At 39.6% G+C, this 20,174-nt stretch overlaps 1 protein-coding gene across 1 annotated transcript in view; it reads left to right on the top strand.

Moving 5' to 3' along the window:
• cdin1 (CDAN1 interacting nuclease 1) overlaps positions 1 to 20,174 on the top strand; it is a 62,298-nt gene that overhangs the window by 28,223 nt on the left and 13,901 nt on the right. Inside the window, exons 10-11 of the mRNA XM_077559936.1 lie at positions 2,174 to 2,239; positions 2,379 to 2,484. Of these exons, the coding sequence (XP_077416062.1) occupies positions 2,174 to 2,239; positions 2,379 to 2,484 (172 nt within the window). The remainder of the gene's footprint in view (positions 1 to 2,173; positions 2,240 to 2,378; positions 2,485 to 20,174) is intronic.

The raw sequence follows: 20,174 nt of genomic DNA, 5'->3' as shown, positions 1-20,174 counted from the left end.
GGTTTATATAAGTATGTTTAAGGCTTGTATAAGTAACCTGTATTGGTTTGTACTGAAAAAAACATTTAATAAAATGGAGAGAATACGTACAGTGCTGTACTGTACTACGTATGTTAGAGAGAGAGATAGCGAGAGACACACACAGTATGTACATGTACGTAATAAGATAAATAAAATGAAGTTTAACTTACTTTTGGAAGATGTACTCGATGCTTAAGGAGATGATGGAGGAGGAAGAGGAGGATTTTATATCATGAGAGGGTCTTCGTCGTCGCTGGAATGGGCTTTAAAAGTTACTTCCTCCTTCATGGGGACAGGCGTTTCTTCCTCTTCCCCCTCGACACGTTGCTGAGCCTCCAATGCTGGGTGAGCTCTCACAGCGCCAAGCGTCGGTATTAGCGGCGGAAAGAAGCACTACTCGGAAAAAGGCGCGCATACAAAATCTAATTTACCGAACATTTTTCGACATACTGTACGCGCAGACATGTTCGTATGTACCGTTGTTCGTAACTCGAATGTTCGTAAGTAGGGGAGCGTCTGTAGTTGTGGACAAAAGGACAAGAAAACGTGACCGAGACTTGAAATTTTCCATTTTGATTTGAAGCAGCCATTGTAGGCCGTATTCAGAACTCATACTTTGACAAAAAAAATTGTGGAGAATTCTCCCAAATGTGTCTCCGTTGGAATCAGGTATCCTAGATAGATGCATGATGCTGAATTGCAAAATATTTTTACTCTTACTCTATCTCCCAAGGAAGGAGCAAGGTGACAATCATTTCTAAGATACACCAAGAAAAAGGAAAATCTTGATCAAACCCCTTTGGATGGGATGAAGACGCTAGCCCTGAAAAGATCCAATTTCGGCTTTTTCTCAATTAGATTGTCCCACTCTATGGCATAAAGCACACTCTTCATATTTACTAAATTTCAACTTGGAAATTGGCCCAGATGAGCGCTAGGTTTCTTAGACAAATGTGTGATTCTAAATTGTGAAAGTTTTTTTTTTCTCCAAACCCAATCATGGAGGTCCTGTACATGACGTCCCCAAATTTAGTTATGAGGACGCCTGGAAAATTAAGGACACATGCCTTTGGTGGTACTACGATGAACCAATTGCTCTTTACATGAACATCATTATTTAAAAAACAAACAAACTATTTTGTTTAGTCAGCAACAACCGAGTTGTTTACACTGTGTAGGGTTATAGATTTGGAATTATGAATTTGTCACAACCAAATTTAATCAAGGTAGTGCCCTTGTGTGAAATTGTGGAAGTTATTATTTAACCCCCGCTTCCCTCTCTCCCACCCCCATCCCATCATCATCATCCCATAGGTCAGGTGAGTGAAGGATGAAAGTCATTCCTTGTGTCATTAAGACCACATCATTTATTTGGACCCGCGGTGTTGACCTTTCTTCACGGCTATACAGAGGACTGTTCTAAAACTGTCAGAGGGCACGAGGGCCACTGAGGCAACCTCACCCCGGTTGATAAATGGATTGGAAATAAGCTACCCAACAGCAGGGACGGCCCATTAATTTTAATCAAAGGTGGTGTAAAAAGGCGATCAGAGCCACATGACAATGTCAACAGCCCAGCCACGGCGAATAGCGGTCCCGTTTCCTGATGCAGACACATTAGCAGAGCCCAGGATGCCCCCCGTGCACCACAGGCCTCTGGCAGCCACTCTGACCTCACTCTCGGCTCCCCTTTCTCCATCCTTGGCTGATGCTGCCTCTTTACTGACACCAGCACCCTCCATCTCTTCTCAATTCTCCTCCGTGCCCCATTAGTCGAGCTTGACTGGAGACAAAGAGGCAGGCCCTTGGAACCGAATGACCTGGTCAGCCCGAGATTTAATGGAGAAATCAGGTGTTGTGCGGATAATGGCTGAAGTGTGCAAAAAGTCAAGGACAATGGCTGCAGTCCGTGAGGATCGGGGGTCGGGCTTACTCAGGCTATAATGCCAACCTTGTCTCCTCGCTATATATTTTATGAAGCTTCACCAAACTACAAACTGGAGCTCAGCGTTTTTGTGCAAAGACAGCAAATACACAGCAATTGTTGTAAATGTTACACCTCACGCCTAGGAAACTTTGCAAACAAAGTATTGGTGAAGCTTTTGGACTGCTCTTGCGCATACAAAATCAACTCATCTGCCCTTTGTTTTAGATGAAAACCAACTAAGGGCTAAAGGTTATGACAAAACACCTGATATCATCCTGGAGGTTCCTGTTGGTTAGTATGTTTTTCACCATTGTCTTCATCTGAATTCCTTTATGTTAAACTGAACTATGCCCTCATGTAGTTGGTGCAAATGTATATTGTTATTCCTGGATTTTGGCGGTATGACTTGTTTATCTGTGTTCATGGAAAGCTGTGGAGGGACACATTGTTCATTGGATTGAGAGCAAAGCGTCATTTGGAGATGACCACAGTCACCGCACCTATCTCAACGAACAGTTTTGGAGCTACTGGAACAGGTCTGTCTTTCCTTCCAGATTTTTCTTTTGTATTTAATTTACAAATGTCCTTGACTGGTTGAAAAAAAATTAACACTCATTTCAATGAGAGAAATCAATCAATTACAACTGTGTTGAAAAGAGACAAAGCAAGTAATAACATCAGTATAGTTTTACAACTGCGCTGGACGGATGTGTAGACTTGATTAGACCTTGCTGATGCTTGTCTCAATTCTTAACAAATGACTAATCAATTACTATAGTCATCCCAACAGCTCTAACTGGTGTCATGGAAAAAGGTGCAATGTGGTTGAAAGGGACATTTTTTTCAATTCCTGTCTTCAATTGGCCTCATTCAACACCTCAAAACAAATCAGACAATAAAAGATAATGTGCCTGCCTCCATTTTTTTTTTTTAAACTAAATCGATATAACACTGACAAGAGTTTGCATGAGTAGTGGTAGAGCCAGCAAGAGAAGCAGATCAGATGTTACCAAAAATAGATTTTCTTTTTTAGTTTGGATTGAAGAAAGGCTCTTTGGTTTGCATTTTTTTTTTATCGCAGCGCCGCCAGTTACCCGTAGGTCAAACCATCATGATACTTACATGCTGATTGGAAGGTTAGGGTTATCCCGAGCCTTACATATATTGCCCGGAGGTGTCTTTCATTGATATTCTGTGGCACAGCCTTGTCCAAGTGTATTAGACAACTGACAATGTAGATCCCATCATGTCAGCCTGAAGCCCGATCAGATAAACATTGTTGTGTCAGAATCGAAATGTAAAACTGTCAGTCCCAACCTTATCCAGCAACCGTTACTTTTTAATTGACATTTAATGTTGACATTTCAAAATGTGAAATCACTTTTCATTCATCGTTTAGACCTTTTACATCATCGTCTCAAGTATTTATGTCATTTTTGGTCAGTGCTTGATCATATAAACAGAGAAACGAGCCCTAAAGGGCTGATGTTTAGGGTGTTTGTAAAATCCTTTTTGCTTGAGATTTCTACAAACCCTGGAGCTTTACTTTAAGAATCCACAGCAGACTTTGTGATTACATCATTGCCCTTGATTGACACATCCACTGATTTGCTTATTTACCCAAATTCCCTCTTTGGTTTAACCGAGCTGCTTCGCCCTTTGTGTTAATTGCTCTCAGTTTCTAGAAATAAGGGGTGCTCTGGGAACATGGGTTTGTAGAAAGAAGTGGGGGGAAAAACAAGTAATTTTCTCTCCAAAGCTCTAACCAACTACATTTGTCATCCAAACAATAGTCTTGCCAACACACTAACCCTATAATGAACCCCTCTTCAGTGGAGTGAGGGGTAATGATGCTTCACGTACAATGCTCCAAAGAAGGAGGAGGAAAAGCTGGGGAAAAATGTTTGTTTGGAAGCAAACACCCTGTTCAAGCCCAGTGCCCGAATGAAGCGGCTGAATTGCGTTGCTATTGGCGTTGTTCAGCTATCAATCTTGACTGGTGGCGTTCCAGAGCCGACAAGCCCCTCTGCTCTTACGGACTTTCAGATAATTAAGTTATCCATCTCGCCCAACTATCAGAGTTGCATAAAAGTTATTCACCTGCTAGTGAATATTAAGCACATAATGATCCTCATGTGTTTTGAGAGAAGTGGATAATGTATACTATCAGATATTATCACCATAAGGAAACAAAGACTATTTCGCCCACTGTCATACTCACAGGGATATACTGTAATCACTCTGCTTGTGGGTTCAGTCCTCACCCCTAATAACCATGTCAAAGTGTCCTTGAGCAAGACACTGAACCCAGAGTTGTTCCCAGTGGACTTGGCAGCGCCCTGCATGGCAGCAGCCGATTACTGTTGTGTGCAAGTGTGTAGGAATGGGTAAATGCGAGGCAATGTAAAGAGCTTTGGGCACCGTATGGTGTAGAGAAAGCGCTGTATAAAAAGCAGTCCAACAATTACGATTACTGGAGTTTTGTTGGGGATCTTCGCTGCCTCTTGTTCTTCATCCTCTTCTTCTTTTTTTACGCTGCTGGTCTCCTATTAAACAAACCTCAGTGCTGTTCGGCTTTTGCGGCACAATGTGGTGCTACATTAAAGACTTCATACCCATAGCAGCACACAGCATAGCAATAGCAGTTCCTATTTTTTACTGTTACTGCACTGTATTTTATACCTATTGTATCATGGTCATAACAATTCTGTTGACTATCCAATGTGATTCTCCCCCCACCCCCTAAAAAGGCTGCTTTTCAAATAGGCCCTTGGGACTCTCTGAAGTTGAATATTACTTCTTTCTTTCTTTTCTTTTTTAAGGACAAATATGAGGCACCAGCAGTGCTCCTGCCTAAGTTTCCTTCTGCAAGGCGGCAGTACTGACCCCTGGTGCACTGCATCACTCCACAAAATCAATCAAAACGCTAAAACAACACACATTAACATCATACCTCGCAAACCACATGGGCGATTAAGCTGCTTGTCTTTCTTTTGTACCTTAATCCTCATTTTTTTTGTTTTCAAGTCAAACGATAGCGTCTTCTGACAAAGTCCACCCATTAATACGGTTTCTAAGTATGAAATATCTATGTACCATTTAATTGCCTTCCCTAGTGCAATAGTATAAAAGAATCAATAACGCTAATCAGAATATAATGTGAGAACTGGCACAAAATAGCTTTGAGTCTTTGCATAGTAGATTAAAAGAATACATGTTTAGTCTTTTCTTCACATTTATCCCCATGATGGCCAGTCCATAGATGCCACCACCCCTCCCAAACTCAGTCAGCTGTGAGATGTGTAAACTGCAAATGTTGAATGTTGGCTCCCTTAACAGAGGCGTGAAAAGGTTAGCTCTGATAAGGAGCTGTCAGACGTCCACAAAAAATGATTGATAACAATATAATAGCACAGTATGCCTCATTTCTCCCTCATATGAAGCAGGGGTTAAGACTTTGAGTTTACCTTAATACATCATCTGTCTTGACCACCTGGAAATGTGTTCAGGCGCAAACATACATTTGTATTTATTTATTTTATACACACATTGGAACCGCTAGGATCGAAGACAATCCGTTCTTGAATGTTTTTTGTTTTTTTCCCCCATCCCCTAAGAAATTGTGTACTATAGAGTGGAACTGTCTCACATTAACAGATTTGTTTAACTAAAGTTGAATGTAAAATAAAATTATTGATCCTTAGGGGATTCTGCCAACCTAATCCTAGCAAAAAAACTCTGAAGGTCTGAAAGTGTCCGCATAATTCTCTCTTTTTTTTTTTTACTTCCTGTACTTTGTTTTCTAACTATGAGTTATAAGAAACTTGTCATGTTATTAATCTGCTCACTGACACGTTGGCTAACAACGAGACAGAGCGGAGTCTGTGACGCTCGTTATGAGTTGACAGCTGCAATTACACACCTTCTGATCTTTGTGAACTTTTTCCAATTACGGTCGGAAACCGCACGCTGTAAGTTTTGCCGCGCTAATTCAGTTAATGCCTGTCAATTGAAGCAATTTAATTTCTTGATTCAACATTGTCCTATTTTAATGGACATGCCTATCATTTTTGTTGGGCTTTTCTAAATAGCTTAGTGCTCCATTACCTGAAGGTAATGATGGGGGGCCTGAGACAATCATTGTTGACTTGCTCCAAAAAACAGTGTTAGTTACAGATAGAATATCATATTTGTTTGGTTGGGTTATATTTTTTGCAGCTGGGTCATCATAGCGCTACTATAGATAGGAGATGTCACCTGAGACGCAGAGAGCGAGCACCCGAAGGCCATGACTACTGCTTCTGATTCAATGTGGCTGGACATAACAAGGCGTCCCCGAGGACAGATCCAAGCACTTCTAGGGTGACAGTGTCACACCTGCAAGTCCTGTGTCCTGCCACAACAATAAATTGGAGCCAAAATGGAAATTTGAAACAGCTAAAATCAAGCTAAGGCAAATATATGGAATATATGGAATTATTATTTAATATTTGCACATAATGTCCAATTTTTCCACTCCAATCCCCCCCCCCTTTTTTACTAATATCAGAAATAGTTTTTGCTAAATTGTATGTTATATATTTATCCATCCAAGAAAGAGAAAGCAAGAAAAAAAGAAAGAGAAAGAAATACATATAATTAAATGGAAAATAAATTGGTTTTGTAATTAATATTTGGGGAAGCCACATAAAAATTCAGTTGAGTGGTGGCAATTGAACGTACAGTTATGTGCCCAGCCTGTGTAGCATTGTGATTAAAGCTTGCGACAATTGTCACAGTGAGCTTCCCAGCACGAAAATGTGAAGTGAAAAGGAGTTTTGTCGTAGGCATGGCATGACTCCTTCTTGTGACTGGCTCCAAGTTAGCCCTGTTTTGCACCTAAGATGCACTGTTTAAAGAAATGCACAATATCAGCCAACGCAAATCATCTCAGATTTGATAAATCACATTGCACGTAATAATTGTTATTGTTTTAATGACATGGGTAATGTTTTGTTTTAGTCATCTGTTTTATTTGCAGAAATGGAAGTGATATTTAATTTAGCTAATTTTTTTGTTGTTTTGTGTTGAAAGGAAATTTTGTTTTAATTTTTACAGTATTACTGCATGTGGTCTGTGGTCCTTTTACAATTTGTGTTTGAATACCCCTGCACTAGGCATAATTACACAGGGGGGAGTTCTGTTCCTATGGCTGCAATGTATTTTGTACATCGCTCAATCTATGAATAAACTATGCTAAGGCAGTATTAAAGTCTTGTTTACAGTAAATATTTATGAAAAACACTTCTAGGCCATACATATAAAACAATCGAATCAAATAGTAAATAGAGTGGTAATCATCAGTCTGCTGCATGATGACTAGTTTACGCAAAATAGTTCATTGCGCGCCATTCGTAACCTCGAAATGTCGCGTGTCATGACCGTCTTCGCCCTGTGTATTATTTCTACCAAGCAAATAAGCAAAAGAGCCATATGCAAGGGAAATTATGAATATTAATAAAGTGCTATTTGTGAATGCAGCAATATTAGCTCCACTGATAAAACATAAGCACATGTGACATTGCCTTCCTCTTATTTATAGTTATGGGCACCCCATGCTGTGGAGGAACGTGGCCTCTTTTATTGTTTCCTTTGTTATGACATCCTCTCATAGAATATCCACAGCCAGAAAAAAAAAGGGAGGGGGGGGGGAATAGGTCTCCACAATGCTAGTTCCTTTAGGGCTTTGCACGTGTTTGTTTTGGGGCGCCACAGCACACAGAAGTGCAATGCCGTCGCCCGCCCTTTTGCAGAGGCATCCTGGAGTATTAATGCCAAATGACAAGTAAGCTGTGATGCTTCAAGGATTTCATGCTTTTAAGGATGCACATTTGGGCACATTGTTTAAGGCATCCGCGGTGTAATCCGCACTCTCAGGTCTCTCCAGCAGCCTCGGGATTTAGCTTTAGTTAAGCCCTCCATGTCTGCCATTTATATAAGTAAGGTCATATGTGTGAATTATCCAAATTTGTCATTTAGCATTGAGACTCAGAGCCGGTTTTGACACGGCCGCCACGCACAAGCGCGGAGCGGTAGAGAAAGTGGCACCTTGGTGGTACATGTATCCCTCCTCCTGTCCTCCTGCTTGGCCGTGAAGCTGTGAGATGGAGAGGAAAGCCTCAAGTAAAATGAGGTGCAAGAGTGTCAACGCTGTGAATTTTTTTTTTGAGGGGAGGGCGCTGGAACTTTTTTTAAAGATGAATGTCCATGTTTTTTGTCAGCTTTCACAATGTATAACATCAGAATCACAAAGACACGCTTCTTCACCTCAGATTTTTTTTTTTCTCCCTGCTGTGCCCCACTGGGCTTAGACAAATATTTTTTATGTTGAGAGTGTGACTTTAGTATAGTTTTTATTGTGAGTTTCTTTCTATGCATCCTGTCTACAACAGCATATTTGGTTTGTGTTTAGAATTGACACACTATGGTGGCCCAAATTCCTAAATCGTGTATATTGCGCATTTTTTTCTCATATTTTCCCTCTAATTATAGTGTTTTAATTTTGTTGATCCGATCACGTGAGTCCAATTTTGTTTGATTTGAACAAAGCATGCTATTTATTTATTACATAAAACCACGTTTCATTGACCTCTGATCGTATAATGTTTGTATCTTCTCCTTACTTTTCCCCCCTAACCACTTCAGATTTTTTTAAACCACACATCCAAAATGTCATATTGCACAAAATGTATTTTTTTTTCCAAATCTAAATTTCCATATATGTTTGAAACAAATCCTATATAGTGCTTATAATGTGTTTTATTGTGTTATTTTGGGTTAAGGTTTGTAGATACAGTAGTCCCTAATTTTGGACCATTATGTCAGTATTGTCCCATAACCTGGACTGGAGGGAAAGACAAAAATTCCAGATGAATCATGCCATGAGAAAATGCGGATACTCTAGGGGACTGAATTTACTTGATTGAATGTGGGGAAAATTAAGATTTAATATGGGGGAAATGAAGGATTATTAATCAGTAGGAGAATTTCTCGCTGAATGTTCTGAATTCCTGTTTCCATTCCAGTGTTGTGTTACACACAATAATACTGCCCCGAGATGTCCTCTTTGGATGTAGCTTACCGGTAATTATTATTTTTCAAAATTAGTTGAGCACTGCACCCTATTTGCATCTTTCTTTCTTTCTGTCTTTTTTTTTTTATTTTTTTAAGATGATTAAGCAGAAATTAATTCCACACATTTAACATTCTTATTTTTAACAATCAATTATCTTGGCCCAGTCCTATAATAAGGAAAAAAATGTTACAAAAACATTACAATAATAGCAATGCAATAACAATGACACTAATTTAGTATCGTGTCACAGACTATTAGACAAATACGCAAAATTGTGTAAAAATGAGTACAGAATCAGAATATATGAAGAAGCATACAATGTGTACATGCAAGTCTTTAAATCCGAGACCATAAATTCTTCGGCTCACCTTCCTTATCTTGGTTTAAATTTCCATGTTGTCTACCAATGTTTGGGCCGTTCTATTTGAGACGGTGCAGCAAATACGTTGTTTTGTACCAAATGACAGACCAAGGAAACAATGCTTCATATTTCTGCCTTTTGTGTTTAAAGAGCCGCTCTGTGTGTACCAGATAATGCGCCGGTACTCATGCTCTGTGGAGGCCCATCAGTCACTGTGCAGGGCTGCTGGCTTGTGATAAGTGGTTTCTTATAGATAACCTAGACAGCGGGCTCCTTTTTATAGGTCCACTGTCCCACACATAACCTTGTTTTTTTTTTTTTTTATCCCACCCCTGGTTTGTTTCGCTCTTTTTTCCAGTTGGAGTTTTCCTACCTCCTTCCTCACCTTTTACAAATGATCCATTGTTGAAGTATTGCATTCCATGCAATCAATGATGATATTGAAGGAAGATGGAAGATATTGTTGGAGGAAATGCAATTCCTTGGTTAAGCTAGGCATTTACAGTATATGTATTTGGTAGTTTCCTCATTCAAAGCGGAGTCCTGCTTTTAACAAAAAGGTCCTGATTAAAGGCTTTTGCTGATTTATAGCAAGCTTTTGATATTCTGAAATTTGTCTTCCTTTTTCCTCTCTGTTCCTTCTTTTTTTTTTATTGGCATGGCTCCCAAGCAGCCATTAACTGAGATGATCCTATACAATAACAATAATTCTAAGCAGAGTTGTAAAACCACAGAACCATAAAACACCTTAAAATCAATCCATGCCCCACAATAAGTAATGTCAAATGCTGTGATGCTGTTTTGAATTTCCATCCATCATTTCTCGTTTTTGCTTGGAAGAGGGTTTTCAAAACTTTCGGTCTTCGGATGACCTCATCACTCAACCGGAATAGCTTTGATATACGGTTGGGATTTTTTTGTTTCCATGTGTTGGACCTTTATCTGATTGTAGTTCATGGCAGTCGTTTTTGATTGACATACCGTAAGTAACAGATTTTAAAGGCCAGAAGAAGAGGTATTTGTTTTTGTATGATATTTCACAATTAATTCTCTTCAGGACCTTGTTGCTAGACACTGAAAGAAATACAAGCACATCTGAGTCTTTCCTCACTGGCCTGGCATTTGTTAAAGACCTTCGTCAGGACCCATTTCCAGCCATCTTTTTTTTTTTTTTTTCTCAGGCAGCCCTCTCCTCTCAAACTGCCTCTGTTTTGAGTTTCACGTCTGTCCGCCGTCTGATTGCCTGATAACTTAAACCTTGCTGCCTGCGTCTCTCTTAGTGGGAGTGTGTAATGAAAGACACATGAGGAGCTTGTGTCCAAGTGCTGACCTTCTGATTATGCTCATCAATTGTGAGGGTAAATATACAAGCGTCATGAGCTTTACAAATTTGTCTTTAAAGTATTCATCGTTCTAAAAACAACAATGCCATATTACATGTCCCTTTTTCTGATGCATGCTAGTGACTGATGGTGTAGTGGTATATTAGCCTGACTTTGGTGCAGGTAGCGTGGATTCAGTCCCCACTCAGCAACTGTGAATGTGAGAGTGAATGGTTGTCTGTATCGATGTGCGCCCTGCAACTGACTGATGACTAGTCCAAGATGTAGTCAACGACCGCAAACAGGATAACTAGTATAGAAAATAGATGGGTGGATGGATGCTGCATAGTCCCTGCTCCACTATTGACCTCGGTATGGGACTTTCTGAGTCTTTTTTTTTTTTTTTCAAAATACTGAAGTACTCAAAGCCTTGAGTAGTACCCTGAAGTACGAACCAAAGCAACAAATCAAACCATTATCATCCGTGATGATGATGACGACGAGTTATGCTACTTCTTATGAGATTTTTGCAAATCATATAGGACTTCAGCCTATTTCTATTTCTTCAGATTTGACATATACGGCAGTCAATTCATTAACATTACATGTTCATTATGCTTGTTTGTACTGTGGTGCAACACTGTATATAATAGTACTGTTTTTTTTTTCCAACAGAAAAGCGTCCATAGCAATTAGGGCCATACTGTGTTGAGGTGGTATTGCGCAGTAGAAAAGGTGTATTAATTGTTACTTCTTCTTTATGGTATTTCAGCGAGTCTTTGCATCACCCCTCTACAAATGTCTGTCATCGAGATGTCAGAGAAATTTGCTGTTCATTTTGAGCGATATCAATATAATTCACTCTGAGAATCTTCAGTGTTAAACGTGGAATCTGTCTCTTGCATGATGACCACGTGTTTTAAATGACAACACTGATTTGGTTGGAGGTTGTAAGTGAAAGCGGCAGCATTGAGCTGTCTGGCGAAAAGGCCTGTGATCCAAAGTGCCACCGCCGTTTTTGAGGCCAGCTGCCACAAAAGCCCAGCTTGGCTCACTGTCCGAGCCTGACACTTCACATTCTCTTCTCCTGTGACTAGAGTGGATGTGAAAACCATTAACTTCATACGGACTGTTTCTGATCCCGGCCCATGAATCATTGCTTATCTGCATCTTGTTTTGTCAGGACGCCATGCCTACACACTCCATTTAAACATTGGTCTTTGTAGCCTCCACATCAATTCCAAGTTTTGTGCTTGTAGTTTTATGTAATGCCTGTGAAAAGCACCATTAACCAGCATCAACTTACTTTCGGTCTTTTTTTGGACTGACCACTAGACTGTGGAATACACCTCTCCTAATTTGGTGATGAGGGGGTTTAACAGTTTGAGGAACTTGATCCGCTGAGCTGCTGACAGTCTTCATGTCCCGTGCAAGCATGGAGCTGGTGGTTACCGAAATGACTTAATAAAAGGGGGGTTAAATTCCCTGAATAATCATTGTAAAACATTTAGCTTCAACTGTGCGGGTGAAACAAAACACGCTTTTTTCTTCTTCCCTCCCAGCGGTTTTTCTTTCTAAAATTGTAGCTATGAGTTCATGGGAAACACACTCGGAGGTTACCTGCGCCCCTGCTCCGCAATGGAAAAAAAAGTAAAGGATTACGGCCACAAGAATGTTTTTGCAGTTAGTTGAAATATTGCTAACCTTGTCAAATGTCATTTTGAATAAGAAAGCAAACATATTTTAATCACGCTTTTAAAGGCAGGCCATTTCAAACTGTGACTCCGGGGAAAAGGGGTCAGCTAATTGCGACGTTTGATGTCATGTTTGGTCTCCCTCCACCGTTTTTTTTTTTTTTTTTTTTTTTTTTTTTTTCTTTTTGGGGAGATCTCAGTATTGATCATTTGAAATCCCTCCACCGTTTTGATGCGACTGCCTGGAAGCATGCTAGCTCTCGCCGCTGTGTCTGTTTCTCACACACGCATATACACGTCATCACATGTATTCCAATTAGAAAATACATGTAGGTCTTAAGAGTTCCAAATCTTGTAGACCTCAGCGCCTTTTCTTTTGCTCATTGTCAGCCTCCTCCCTGTTCCTTCTCTTCACAACAGTAATTACCATAATCATTTTGCGTATGCATGGGCATTCGCTGCATGCAAGGCAATATTTATTTAATTATTATTACTTGGTCGGTCTTTGTAATAGTCCTTAGATCAAAAATAAATTTTTCTTTTAGTCATTTACAACTTAACTTTTGCGCCTTTTTTGTTTAGACCTGTAGATCTGTATTGACCAAAGTGTAATTTTATATGTGCCATGCCAACAAACAAACAAAATATTCAAGTTTTTCTAACACAGCAGCTGCTGTTCCACTTACATTAACTCATTCACTCCCAGCCATTTTCACTGTTTGACTGGATTTTGACTGATTTTGCAAGGCCCACAGAAGGTTGTGTTCTATTGCTACAAAAACATGGCACCTGCCAAAAGAAAGATTAGAATCTATTCTTTCATCAGGAAAAAAAGTGTATTTGTATCCATTTCCGTTTTGCAGCAATTAGCATTATTCACAAACCTGTTAAAAACACTAGGGAAAAGAGTTTGTTGCAACATTTCCCTTGCTGATCTCTTATACTTTACTGCCACCTGATGGCGTACCATAATAACTACTATTGCTTTAAGCAACTTCTTCAGTCAGAAGCTGCATCAAAGCCTTTTGTATGTTCTAGCATGAAAAAAAAACAAAAAACAAACATTTTTAGGACCATGGCAATATTTAAAATAGAACGTGTTTATACATTGTACATTAAGCCACCTTATGACTACTAAGATAAAATGACCTTTGGATAATGAGCTACATGCTATCCACTGTGCCAAAAAGGCAAAGTCTTTATTACCTGATCATACATAAAATAGCATAGAAATTCCATTACAATGGGGTACCGCTTGAATGCTATTTTTAGACCGCAAGTGTGGTGACGTATATCTTGCGGTACCCAATTAAAATCTACTGTATCCTTTTATTTTATTTCTTTATTTAGTATGCAATAATTGTCATCTTAATGAAGACGTTCGAGACTTCTTTTTTTTTTAATCACCAAATAAAAACTCATTTAAAATTTTGGCAAAATCAACCATTCTAATTTAAAAAAAGTAGGTTTCATTGTTGTGCTAGTATCTCCTTCTTATGTTTCCTTGTAATCTTCGATAAAATAACAAACTGCAAAGTTTTGACACACTCCCCAAATGTCTGTGGTTTTCATATAATTGTTGTCTTAACAGCCACAGAGCTGGAAATAAGAGCTTATACATTGTAAATGATGTTTGACAAGGTGGGGTTGGGTTTTGTTGTGGCTTGTCTTTAGTTATTACTCAAACTTCCTCAAGCTGCAGATAAGGTCTGCTGGCGAACATACCAAGGTGAGTGCTAGCGTGGGGCCCCTTATCGCTGAGCATTGATTTAGGGCAAGAGCCCAGTGACAGAGGTCATTGTGCAGTAAAGTTATCCATCATTCATATTTGATCTGGGCTCAAAACTGTCTCCATGTTGTCTGCATGTTGGGAGAGGGCCGCAAAAGGCTGATTGCTGGTGTGATTTGTGCACCAATCAACTTCCAGCATAGACTTAACTGAATATTTGTGTTACTGCTTCTTGCCCTGCTAATTATGGTATTGTTGGTCTGCCATGTTCACCCCAGCGTTTTCTGTACTACAGGCCATCACGTTGAGGTGGTCATGGTTAGTTGAGTTTGTTGGCAAAGCAAAGCAATATACATAAAATATGCAGTATTTAACTAGCATCCTCACATGTGCAGAACAATCACTTTTGTAAAAAAAAAAAAAAAAAAGCAAAAGACGACATATTTGTTGAGCCATTAACAGCAACTTGCGGTTCAGTATTTTGACAAAGGTCAAAGGGACTTGAGGATGCAACCCATAACCTTCAGGTTAGGAGACAACCATTCTCCCACCTGAGCCCCAAAATGATAGACCCAGAAAGGACGTCACAAGAACACACATCTGTGGAAAACATTTTGGAAAAAGTCCATATTTGGACATTGGACGTTTTTTGCCCAACAGAGACAATATACTGTGAAATAAGCCATTACTAGTAGTCTAGTACCACAATGTGACATTGCCCTTTAACAGAAAATGTACAGCAGCTAACAAAAAATAAAACACCCAATCTCAAAATGTGTAAATGTGCAATTGTGCATGTCTACAAGAAAATGATGCTCTTTGCTATTTGTTGATTTGATTATCCTTAAACAAAGATGACATAAAATGAGCAAGTCTTTATCCTTAACTGAGGGATGGAAATTGGTGCTGGTCCAGATCAAGAACTAATCCATCCGCCAACCACTCCTTTACTCTCTATCATTAGGATATGATTTAGTGATGATAAACACCAAGAAAATATTAAAGCATATTAAGCATGATGAAAAACTGCTGACTCCTAAAATCTTGGATTCAAGTTTTGCAGATGTGTCTCATCATAAAAACGGGAGATGAGAGTCTCCCTTGTTGCAAGAATATTTTCTTAGATGTCTGACGTTGACTATTTATTGATGTTAAGGTTGTCCGTGGCCTTCATGCCTCGACTTTTACTTCCTTGGCTTAACTGTGCTATTTATTCTGGCATCAAACGCTTGGGATCGTACTTTCAGAAAACCAATAAGCCGCACTGTTGATTTACGATTCAGATTATTTTTGGACATTTTCTCTTTAGCTGGAAGCGCTCTAACATTTATCTTGAGTGAACATATGTAAAGTCTCGAGGTGTAACGTGTTTGTATAGAATCTAAGGATCGCTGAAAAACCTCGCTGGAGAACTTAAGCAGCTAATTACGCTTCATTCTGTAATCAAACCCATGTCAGCTTGTCTGAGAACCTGGATTTGGGTGGTGGATTTCATTTATATACAAGGCAAGCTTAAACATTTTACGGTTCTCTCCTCGTATTAAAGTTTCTCCCCCCCTCAATCCCCTGTAGAATGTGTCATATCCCATTACACAAATTTGGATATGGTAAATTAGCCAGGGGAGTGCTTGCGCTGTGAATATGTTTTCCACGCTGTGTGCAGAGGGGTGAGCTTCCTAGAGGTTGCAGTGGGGTGGGGGTTGGTTCGTCTCAAACTCCTTAAAAAGTTGTCTTGAATTTGCTCCCCTCGGAAGATGAGGTGTTTTTGCAATTCAAATATTTGCTGGTTCTCCGCGCCGCTGCAAAGCCGCCTTTGAAGCGCGTGAGTTCTATCAGGGCCAATGACAGCGTGAGTGTGCAGCGTGACAGCGCAAGAGGCAGCGCCGCACTATTTCTAACCGCATATTTAAATAGCCAGGAAATCCGAAATCAAAAATGTATGCAAATGGTGCCATGTTTGTACGCGTTTTTTTTTTTTTATTATTATTATTTTTTATGGTTTCGGAGCTTGCATTTATTGAGGTGGAGGCCTATAGATTTATTGCAACACTAATTGGAATTTCACATCTCTGGCAAATCCTCGATTCATTAAACTTTTCTGGGGGTGGAATGTGTTACTTTTACTCAAAGCTGACTTTATGACTTTTTAAAAATCTTTCACTCTACAGTAAGCTCTGCTTAATGTGTTTTATTAATGATTAATTGTAAATTAATTTATTATATATTTTATGTTTTATTTTAGTTTTCTAATGTATGTTGTGTTTATTTTATTTGTTTTAATTATTATATTGTTTATCAGAAGTCCTATTTGATGAATTGGGGTTCATGTATTATTTGTTTACTTTTTACTTTATTCAGTAGTATTTGTTGGTGTATGCGGTTTGCAATCCATGAAAAATGTTGAAGATTAGAAAATATTACTCATGCTGCCTGTTCTGCAATAACCCCCACATATTTTATAATGATATGGTTCTGTTTTTAATCATTCCCATTGATGTGAATTAGATTTGATTTACAAGATATTCAATAACATCTCTTGACTATAACACATTTGTTTTTTTAGATCGGCCAATGATGACTTTTAGTTTCCCTCCTAGATTGTCAACATGATTTGAGGACATATTGCAGGACTGGTTTTCCTTTGGCATGGACTACAGGAAAGCAAATTTTATTTGAATTCATTACCATGCAAAAAATAAAAAATAGATAAGAATTTTAGAATAATGCAAATATTTTTCCACTACACTGTATAGCGCAGGTATTCAATAACATCAGGACAAAGAGCTCAAAATAGAACCTAGCCTTTTGGTCTGGATAGAAAATCCACTATAAAATAATTAATTGAATTGTCATCTGTATGAGCACCCCTTACTCTTTCTGCACCCTATAATTCCAACCTCTTTTCCCCATCCTTCCCCTTGCTATACCCCCCCGCCCCCTCCCCAACAGCAATTAATCTCATTTTTAGTCCAATTTCCAGCCCTCTGTCGGAGTCAAAGTGATTCCACTGTTTTGTTCCTATTTGGCTTGGTTCCTCTGCATAGTCATTAAGGGCCCAATTAATGTCACCCTTTAGCTGAAGAGTGCTCATTTTTATTGGGGAGCTGACAGTCACCGCTATGAGTGCCGCAGTGTAATATGCATTAATTGCCCCGTAACACTGGTAATTACCAGTTCTTCAAGCTTCTCAGTAAACTGTCATGCCCAGACACGACTGCTTGGAAATAGATTACTCATTAGGGGGAACCTGCCCTGTTTTCCAATGGGGGATTGTCGGGTTGGCATGAAGACGAAATAAATCTGGTGCTTGAACAAATAGTTGCCAAGAGCAATTTCCCATTACAACTTCCCGGTGATGACTCTTCCCTTTGTCTTATCCCCCCCCCCCTTTTTTTTATCTTTGCTTTGCATTGCAGACGTCATTTGAGATCAGGTCCGTTCTGAAAGCAGTCAATAGGAAGGTAGATGTAGGTGTTGACTTTTTGCCAACAATAATGCTAATATCAGGATGAGCTAATTTCACAATAATCAATATATTGCCAGAAAAAAAATACATTACATTACATATTACAATATGTAAAACCAAAAAAAGGTAAAATGTTGAATTGTGTTTATTAATCAATCAACTAAAATGCAAACATGCATGACCTAGTAAAGCATCAGTTGTGAAATCACTTTTCACATTGCGGTCATTTATCAAGGCTGTCATGACTTGGTTTATTAAAACAAAGTTACGACCATCTGCTCCATTCACCTTTGCTGTCAACAGTCAGCTCTGTGAAGCCAAAAACGGGGCATAATAAAACATATTTTTCAGCAGGGGGCTTTGGTTTGGTTGTTTTGTTTGAAAATATCAGCTCAAATAATTACATTCATTAGTCAATGTAGTCATCATTTGATTAAATAAAGTTAGTGACAACACACTATTCTCAACAATGTCATAATTCTTCATGTTATCAGTAGTTCTATGAACTTGATCTTTGTATTAAAAGCAAAACAAAACAGTTGTCTTAAAATATCGCATTCACTTAATATTTTTGTCAACACTTGGTTCATTAAAATATGGTCACAATGATCTCCTCCATTGTTGAGTTTTTGTCATAATAAGACGTGTTTTTGTTGGTTGGCGGTTCAAGTTGGAGAGTATTGAGTTTCATGTCGCATTAAAAAGTAAAACGAATTAATTGCACACGTATTTTGCCATTGGAAAGTGACAGTATCGTATTTGATGTTGGCGTCTTGATACCATACCACTCGAGATAACGATGGCATCCAAAAATGGGTCCAAGGTTGCCCCGAAAACCCAAAGAGATGCTTCTGAGGGCCGCACTGAAAATGTCAGCCTTGTTGCTTGATGTAGTGCCATTTCAGAACCTTTGCAAATGAGATCTCGGCGGTGTTGATGCCGGGGCCTTGTTCAAATATTGATGCAAATGCCACTCGGGTCTCGTGTTTGTGAAATCGTCCTTTTCAAGATTAGCTCGCGCCGAAACGTGTCAGCCAATCTGCGCCTAAAGAAATGCGTGTAGATGGAACAGTCTGAGGACAAAAGCTGAGTGGGTGTCACCTTTGCACTGCGATAAGATAATATGAAGGGGAGACCAAATCAAACAATGTTAGCGCTGTCACACGTCCCCTCGCTGCTAAGGCGTTGCCTGTTTAGTCACGCTAGAAACAATATTTAGATTTCAACACAGCTTTGTAAAAGTGTGCACTGGGCCGGTCCCTTTCTTTCCCCCCAAAAGCACTTATATGTCATTACCTATTTACCATAGCCAGGACAAGAACCGAATGTGAAGACCAGGGAAAAGCGTCCACCACCCACACACACACACACACACACACCAACTGAAAACACGGCGCACACGTACAGTGTCACGTGCACGCAGAGGTGCTGCTTTTGTTTTATCTCCCTTATAGCACCTGCTTCAGGCAATCTGCTCCCACTCGTCTCAAATGAATTTTGTCACGGCCTTTCAGATTCTCAGCCGGCAATGTGCTAATGAAAGGAGATGGCGCAATTTGAAGTGACCAGGTAGCAGCCAGCAGTGCACAGCTGAGCAATGCAAGGAGGGGCCCTCTCGATGGGGACACACACACACACACACACACACACACACACACACACACACACTCATTCTTGAAACAAAAGACAAGTCAAGCGTCCGCTGATATACCCATTACCCTTCTCATTAATACCCTGTAGACCCTGCGGTGTGTACGCCTGTGCACTTGTGCGTGTGTTTATCTGTTTGTGTTGCTCAAGCACTTATTGGATTGTTTATGACATCCCTAATTGGGCTAATTGAAGATATTCGGATTACCTGTCAACTGTGCGTGTGTGTGTGTCCTGACTCACTATCCGTCTGACAACTCCTGACAAGTGAGGGACCCCGTAGCATCCGTCACGATGTAGCGTTCCCGGGGCCTTAATGGGGACAATAAGGGCCACTCTAATTTTGGACGTGCACAGCCTTTTGGGGGGGTGTGTGTGTTTTTTAAGTATTGCATTGATTTGGGAGGTGCTCGGCACGGCTAATGGAGTACCTTGCAGCCATGTGACAAAGCAATGTGAGTCCTAGAAGGGAAACGATGTCTTTAAGAACATGAAAAGGAAGGTGCTTCAAGCGATCGCCTCACAGATTGAGTGAGAAGAGAAGAGCATTGACGTCTGTGCGCTTGTGGCAAGACCTCCATTCAGCTTCTTCTGAAGAGTTATTGGGGGGAATAATGGATGTAGCAAAAGTTTTCAGATCATATCATTTTATTTTCATTTTTTTACGTTTTTTATGTTGCAAATTAGTGCTGAACAATTATTCAAATTCAAATTGACTTGGTAATGTAGTAGAATGTGATTTTCTAATTGCAAAAGCCGCAATTTAGCTCTTTGACTGCCAGACGTTTTCAGAAAAGGGATGCCGTGGGTGTCAGCCGATTTAAGCATTTTTGACTGATCTTTCAAGGTCCACAGAAAATGATGTGTTTGGACTATGGAAACACACATTC

Source organism: Vanacampus margaritifer, chromosome 1 (genome assembly GCF_051991255.1).
Source record: "Vanacampus margaritifer isolate UIUO_Vmar chromosome 1, RoL_Vmar_1.0, whole genome shotgun sequence".
Lineage (NCBI taxonomy): Eukaryota > Metazoa > Chordata > Actinopteri > Syngnathiformes > Syngnathidae > Vanacampus > Vanacampus margaritifer.
This window is presented reverse-complemented; position numbering and strand designations above follow the sequence as displayed.